The sequence below is a fragment of the Pezoporus occidentalis genome, unplaced genomic scaffold (assembly GCF_034315485.1).
Source record: "Pezoporus occidentalis ecotype Australia unplaced genomic scaffold, CSIRO_AGI_Poc_V1 ctg99, whole genome shotgun sequence".
NCBI lineage: Eukaryota > Metazoa > Chordata > Aves > Psittaciformes > Psittacidae > Pezoporus > Pezoporus occidentalis.
In genome coordinates, this window is record NW_026916358.1 from 34,947 (window position 1) to 42,966 (window position 8,020).

The 8,020-nt window shown below is 37.8% G+C and overlaps 1 protein-coding gene across 1 annotated transcript in view; it reads left to right on the plus strand.

Moving 5' to 3' along the window:
• Window positions 1-4,774, plus strand: part of CUL4A (cullin 4A) — a gene marked incomplete at its 5' end in the record, with an annotated part of 39,336 nt that extends 34,562 nt beyond the window's left edge. Inside the window, 3 exons of the mRNA XM_062606945.1 lie at window positions 1,275-1,447; window positions 2,305-2,457; window positions 3,153-4,774. Of these exons, the coding sequence (XP_062462929.1) occupies window positions 1,275-1,447; window positions 2,305-2,457; window positions 3,153-3,248 (422 nt within the window). The remainder of the gene's footprint in view (window positions 1-1,274; window positions 1,448-2,304; window positions 2,458-3,152) is intronic.
• Between the last annotated feature and the right edge of the window lie 3,246 nt (window positions 4,775-8,020).

An 8,020-nucleotide genomic window follows, 5' to 3' on the forward strand; every position in this document is an offset into this window, starting at 1 on the left:
CTGACACTCAAAAGAAAGAATGGTTACTTGCTCTTTGGTAACCATGCTTCTTTGAGCTGTGTTGCCCAAATATACTCTGTGTTTTTACCTGCCTTTCTCCTAGCATTACTAGGAGCTGTAGTTTTTACTTCAGTGACTGACTGATATTCTTCCCTCTGGCATACTGTAGCCTGTGACTTAACATGCCAAGCAGAAGCAAAGCTCCAAAGCATACTGAGTGTTTGGAAAACCATATTTTTGTGTTTGGACAGAAACGCAGCTCAGCGATCTGCATTTACTGAAGGTGAAGACCCCCAAAAGTGTGAAAGATCACAAATGCCTGTTTTGTCGAAGTAGTTTAAAGGATTTTTTTTTTTAGTAATCCTAGAACAACTGGAACTTTTTTTTTTAAAAAAAAAAAACAAACAAGGTCACTCTGTGAAAGTTAAAAGTATTTTAGAAGTACTAAGAGCATCAATCTTTTACTCAGCTACACTGCACTTCAGCACTGGGTTGCAAAACCTGTCTTTCCATTTTTAGGCTAAAACTGTTTGAGAGATCCACCACATTTGATGATAATTTTATATTATGAGTAAAAGTATTCTAGAGACTGCAGAGGGTGTTTGAATATAAAATCTTGATACATGACTTTGCAACATAATTATTAGACTATTTTAGACTTCATTTTATCTACTTGTCCAAATGCTTTTAGCTTTAAATTGTAGTAGATAAAATTTTGCTCACTGACTTGTTTCTACTATTTCCTGTCACGGGGGAAGTTTGTGATTGTAATATGTGTGAGCTCTACCTTCTTGTAAAACACCTTCCTATTCATTTAGACTTCTGTTTGTTTGTGGGTTTTTAATTATTATTATTATTATATGTTTTCTACAGTGTGTTAAAAATAGTAATGAAATCATAAAATGGGTGGCTTGAGTTGTCATCAATGTTTTTTTTTCTTCTAATGTCTTGTTACTACCAAACAAGATGAAATAAAACCAGGCTCATGTTAATGTGAAATCTTTTCTGAAACTCCTTTTGGTTGGAAAGCTCACTGAGGTGAGCCCAAGTCTGTCTTTCTGATGGGTACAATTCATGCAGTCTCTTAGCACTTGCCTGTCAAGGATGTGAGACCCAAGTTTGACAGCTGTGAGTTGTCACCTAATTTGAACTTACGTGGAAGAAGGTATTAAGATAAAACCAGTGACTTTTCAAATGTATTTCTAGATCAATCAGATAAAACTCTTCATGTTATGCTTTGTTCTTCTTTCTCTCAACTCTGAACTTCTTCACAGAGGACAGTGAATTAAGAAGAACCTTGCAGTCTTTAGCTTGTGGAAAAGCAAGAGTATTGATTAAAAATCCAAAGGGCAAGGATGTAGAAGATGGAGATAAATTCATCTTTAATGGTGATTTCAAGCACAAATTGTTTAGAATAAAGATCAACCAAATCCAAATGAAAGAAACAGTATGTATTTAATTTTTGCATTCATTCTGTTTATCTACATGTCCCACTTGGAGGGACAGAATCTCTGCAGTTCCTCTTGTAGTTTTTGCATATGGAGAAAGGAAACAGGTGTTTAATTTCTTGGTAGTCAGGATGACTTGCAGAGGCACTAAAGATTTTAGATCTCACTGAAATTGGAAAAAAAACCCAACCTTCTAGGTTCCTTCCTATGATTGTGAATTTAAATGCCTCTATTTAAAACTGGTAAAATCTTGTAGGTGTTTCAGTCCATCTTTGAAGTTTCTGTGGTATGGCTGAAGTGTTGGCATTATATTGAACTCATGAAGCAAATGTCATCACCTCACTTCTTTATTTAGCGGGTATGGGAGTTATTGAAGTCAGGGCTGTCCCTGATTTTGCAGTGGATATTTTTGTTGCACTTGAATCCCAATTCCTGGCATAAGGTAACATGTTTTAATGAACATTGACTTCTTTCCTTTTGCCTTTGCATATTAAAATCCCTAAAAGTCAAATTGGAGCTGATCAGTTTGATACAAAAGACTGCTGTATTTGGACTGACAAATAGTTATGTGTTCTCTCAAAAATCTGAAGTGAGTTAAGATTTAATTTATCAAATAGAATTAAAATAAGATGTATGTTATTATTTTCTTTACATTATTCTTAATTTTATCTTTGACTTGCTTTAGCAGTATGCTTCAGATTCACAGTTCTGAGCATGCAGTAATGCAGGAGTCTGTCTCAAAGATGAATAAGGATGCATGAGTTTAATTTCAGTGTAAAGGTTAACTATAGAAATATAATTGATTAAAAAAAGCAGTAAAAGGCTATCTGATTTGTGGCATTGTATTGTTCTTTAGGTCGAGGAACAGGTCAGCACAACTGAAAGAGTATTTCAAGACAGGCAATACCAGATTGATGCTGCAATCGTACGAATAATGAAGATGAGAAAGACTCTTGGTCATAATCTCCTTGTTTCTGAGTTGTATAATCAACTGAAATTTCCTGTAAAGGTAACTGATTTTGATTTTCAAACCTTCCAATGATTATCTAAGAATATGTAATATATTTTTCCATTCAGCTTGTCCATAAGAGTAAGAATTATAGAATGGTTTGGGTTGGAAAGGACCTTAAAATCATCTAGTTCCAACTCCCCTGCCACAGGCAGGGACACCTTCCACTAGATCAAGTCACTTGAAGCTCCATCCAGCCTGGCCTTGAACACTGCTAGGGATGGAGCATTCACAACTTCCTTGGGCAGCCTGTTCCAGTGCCTCACCACCCTCGCAGTAAAGAACTTATTCCTTATATCTAACCTGAACTTCTCCTGTTTAAGTTTAAACCTGTTACTCCTTGTCCTGTTGCTACACTCCCTGATGAAGAGTCCCTCTCCAGCATCCTTGTAGGCTCCCTTCAGATACTGGAAGGCTGCTATGAGGTCTCCACACAGCCTTTTCTTCTCCAGGCTGACTTGCTCCAACAGTTCCATGTTGGGGACACCAGAACTGGAATATGAAATATGTTTTAATCAAATCCAAAGAGAAAGGTATTAAAAATTACTGTCTAAACAGAAATAAGCCAGAGTTTCAGTAGGAAATTTAGATACTTAGTATGGCACATCTCATGGAGCTGTTAGCATTCCAATTTTTTAAAATTAAATATATTTGCATTTATATTACTGTTACACTAATCTCATCTTTTCTTGTAGCCTGGAGACTTGAAAAAGAGGATTGAATCTCTCATTGACAGAGACTATATGGAGAGAGACAAAGACAACCCTAATCAGTACCACTATGTTGCTTAATAGAGAAGAAATCCTTTTATTTAAAAAAAAATAATAATAAATAAAAAAAATCAAAAAAATAAAAACAAAAATCACGCATATAATATCTTCAGGACACCAAATACCTATGCTGTTCCGGACTTTCCTTTTAGCAGGTTTCAGGTTGATGTATATTATTCAACCAACTGCATGTACTGCTGTGGAAAAGAAGCAAAATGACATGTTAATTGATCATCCTCATCAGGACTACTTAATTTTAAGTATCATGTTTTTATTTCTTTTAGTTACTCTCTTTTTCTTTTGGGTTCTTCAAAATTTAGTTTTATAATTTTGTTTAACAGTGTCATTGAAGTTGGATGGAAAGGTAAAATTACCTGTGTGAGAAATACTTTGTGATGGATGCAAGTCTGGTTTCTTCATTTATGTGTTCCTAACTGCATCCGTAAAGACCCTATATGCTGCATTCTTTAGCTACAGTAACAACTGGGGTAACTTTTTAAAACCCTTCATTGATGAACACTTATGTACAAGCAGTGTTGTTGAAATACACTGACTCTTTGAAATTACACACCATGAAATCTGTTCACCTTGAGTTCAGTTAATTTTCTTTCAAATGATGATGAGCTTCAGTCTGGTTTGGACAAATCAGGTTTTGAAGTGAGATCTTTGAAGTGCCAAGAGGACAACCGCATTCATGTGTGTAGTGAGTTGGATTATTTAGCTAAGATATGGATTATCATTTTATTACTACTTCTGCTGGCTTGGGTGGCAAAGATTAGATCTATGTCAAAAGGCCCTACCTCATTTTAGGGCAACGGGTGTTTATCACTTTATGTAACAGCCGTAACATTTAGTTTTGCCTTGAAAATAACATACAGGGAACCTACTGTACAGCGTGCTCCACTTGAAAGAAGAAACCCCCTTTTTTAAAAAAGACTTTTATGGTCTCAATATTGTGAAAGCATAGTTTTTTGTCTTGAAAGACTAAGGATTTTGTGAGTACTTTGTTTCATATTGTATATATGTAAGCTGATTTGAATTCAAGAATGAAAGACACTGTAGATCTGTTAGATAACTGTAACTATAAGGAAGACATCTTTTGTGGTAATACTTGCAAAAAAACTGTTTATTTTTCTGGATTTGCATACTGGTGTGTTTCATTCTGTAAAAGAGCTACGAAAGGAGTTTTGATCATGACAAAAATGAGTATGTAACTGAGCAATATTTCTTCTTGAGAGATACCATATTGAGTTTATGTAATACAGGGTTTGTGCATCAATTAAAAGGCCACCACCTCTTCTTAAAGTAAACATTACTGAGAGTTGACATCTTGTGGATTTACATCTGAAAGTCCTTATTCTGGCACCTGGTGTCACTAATTGTATTACATTCTTCTGAATTATTTTTGTTCCCTTTGTGTTTAGAAACTAAACACATTTAGTTTATTGTATTTAAAGCGTATTTAATATTGTAATTTAATGTAGACTTATTTTAATATTTGAATCCAGTTAATGCAAATAAAATCTTTGATGCGTATTAAATATTAATTTCTTAGCCTGTGTGAGAATATGGTACTTCAGTTTGTTTCTGCAGTTTGTTCTTTAGCGTGAATTATACCATTCGCCTTGTAATTCACGTTGTAGGCATGTAGAAGCCGATCAGCTCCATTTCAAAACAAAAAGGAGTGTGTGCCTCACAAACATGCAGTGGATAGGGGCTTTATCCCCACAGAAGATTGGCAGAGGTATGCAGTAAATGTACTGCCTTTTCTTTCTGAACCCCAACTTCCCGGTTCAACGGTTTCAAACAATGGATTGTAAGTGGTGTTATCCTAGAGATGACTGGAGTGATTCTGCCTTACAACACAATGTTAACTGATTAAATGTGCTGAGATATGCAGTTTTTCTTAATTACCACAGACTAGAACTCTTTGGGTAAATTACTCTCATACAGCAATCAAAAATGAGCTGTTCCACCAGCAGTGGAAATAATGAAGCCGGCCTACCTGTGATGTGTCCCCTCAGTCCCCTACTCTATAACCCCTCCCCTCAAATAACCTCAAGCAGCAGTAGTGCAGAGGGTTCTTCTGCTTAGTTCTGCCCTTCTGCTACTTTGTGGGGATGTTTGTTTCATTCTCCTTTATCCAGCTGCTGATCTCCACCCATCCCTTTAGCTCCCAGATCTACAGAGAACGTAATGATCTCCAAAGATTTTTACTCTTCCTCGTGTGAAAGTAGCTTCAGTTTCAAAAGCTGTTGAAGAGACTGAAAAGCCAGGTGATTGTGACTCTCTTTTTCTCAAGTCTTCATTTTTTATTTGATTTCCTCAAATTCCTGGGAGTTTGCATTTTTTCTGAACCAAATGGGTAACTGGTTAGTTCATTAGCATGGTAATCACTACTTCATAGCAAAACAGCTGCATTTCATTGCCTTTTGAGAGAGGTGACAGAATTTGGCCAAGCATCCAGACAGTTGTTAGTCTGATGCCAGCTATTTGGGTGCTCATCACCTTGAGTATATTTGTGCCCACAGGTCAGAAATTGCTAAACATTTCCTGCTGGAAGATCACTCGGTGTTGAAGACACTGAGCTGTATCAAAGTAACAGATTTCCTCTGTAGCACATCTGTGCTTAGAAGATGTCTTGAAAATGTGAATCTTGGCAATTTGGTGTCCTTGGAACAAATCATACAGCAGCTTCTGTGGAATGACAAAAATAGCAGGGATACAGGTGGTGCCTCTCCAATTTTACCAAACCCTTTCGATGTAACTTGAAATTTTCCAGTTTAACATAAGCATTCTGGTACCTCTTCCAGACATATGTGTATTTAAAAAGCAATTTTCCTAAATGTGATGTTCTGTCACCTAGCCTTGTGTTTTCTGAGGGAAAGCCAGTGTGAAAATGCAGGCTGTCAACCAACTTGCAGGTGCTTCCCAAGTCTGGCAATTACAGCTCTCCTTACCAGCCTCCTTCCTGTCCACTCCTTGTGTCCTTTCATCTTAGTTCTGCATTTCAGCTTCCCCTGTATTCCTTTACCTGAACCTAAGTTTATCATTTAACTCCCCTGGTCTGTTATGGCTTCTTTATTCCTTTTTTATTGTAATATGCATCTTTGGGGGGAGAGGGACTATTATGCACCTTTCAGGCAACTTTAGTGCATTAATTTGTTGTGCCAACAGACCTATTAGTAAGTTTATGATCTTTGGCAGGTTGGTTGGGGAGAGAGCAGACTCTACTATAACCTTGGCTATCTATTTCTAGCAAGTCTCTTCAGAAAGAAAGTAACCCTGTGAAGTCAGATAATACACAGCAAAAGGCCACAGGAAAAACTGAGCAGTTTTTGTGGAAATTCTTCCCTGGTCAAAATTCCCATCTACTCTGTCTCCCATGCTAACACTCAGCCTCAACGCTGCAGAACAGTTAGGGTCCTACTATTGGCTCCTAGATCTCCTGGGTATTTCCCACATTCTTCCCCACAAGCAGCTATTCTGCACCCGTAGCTCTGAAGCAGGGAGAGGAGCTGTACCACAGTTAATCTGTAACCATGTGCATCCTGGTTGGCCAGCAGCTCTGTCAAACAAACTGCTGGGTATGAACTTCATTGCTCATGGTAACAGCACTAATTTGGATCTCTGGGCTGCCTACATTTACAGAAGCTGTAACTTCATGTTTGTTTATGTCTTACCCTGCTATCAAGTTTGATTGATGTCAGCCACCAAGTTATTGAGCAGTGAGGCCAATGGTCAGCAGGGTTGCACAAGACCTGCTCCATTAGGAAAGCTGGCTAACAAGCACCCTGTAGTACTTCTACTGACAGTGACATGGAAACTGTGACTGTGCACTCTCTACACCACTATCAAAGGCTTAGTAAGCTAATGATCCACAGCATGCAAGATCAACATCGTTCTCTGCTGATAGAATACTTATGTTCCTATGATTTCTTGCCACAATGCTGTTGCTCAATGCAACTTGTATATTATTTGGTAGTAATCCAAGCATCTGCCATTTTTCAATTCATAAATGCCTACCACTTTTCCAGTAGAAGGGCAGACTACTGCACAGCAAGTTTAAACCTGACATTGGGCCTCCCTGTCCATATTTTCTGTCAGACTTAAACTATTCCACAGACCTTCCTCCACGTCTGGTGCAGGATCCAAAAACAGTGATCAAAATCTGAGAACAACCCATGTCCCACCTCCATTAACCTCAACTCCTCTGCAGATGACTCAATTCAAACGCTCGTCCAGAGCTGTTCCTTCTGTCCCATTTCAAGCTGACTAACTTCTGCTTTTGGCAATACATGGCAAGACTAAAGACTGCTAGTGCTGCAGGGAAAAGCAAACAAACTAAAATAAAACAGCACCATCTCTAAAAAGACACCGATAAAAATGCAGCATTAAGAAATGCCTGTTTATAGCAACAGCATTGAAAGGCAGATCTCTAAGCCACCATGAACAGCAAATAAACTTCTCTAGGATGGTCTGGGGAAAGTGTAAGTGAACTGAGGCAAACGTTAGGGAAAGGTCATCAAGTTTACAGTGGCTGGACTTGAATTTAGCAACCGGCAGTAGCTAAACTGCATTTCAAATTGCTTCCAAGTAAAAAATGTATGAAGGCAGCTTGGAAGCATTAATGATTCTGCCTCAGAGATGATGAATCTGGAGTACACTGTAATGAGGAGAGGGATGACATGGCAGTCATTCTGAGAAAGTAGAAGCACCCTGTTATTGGCACACTTTCCAACAGTACTAGAAATAGGATTTCAGTAGCAAAATAAGTACTTCTGCGGTTTCAG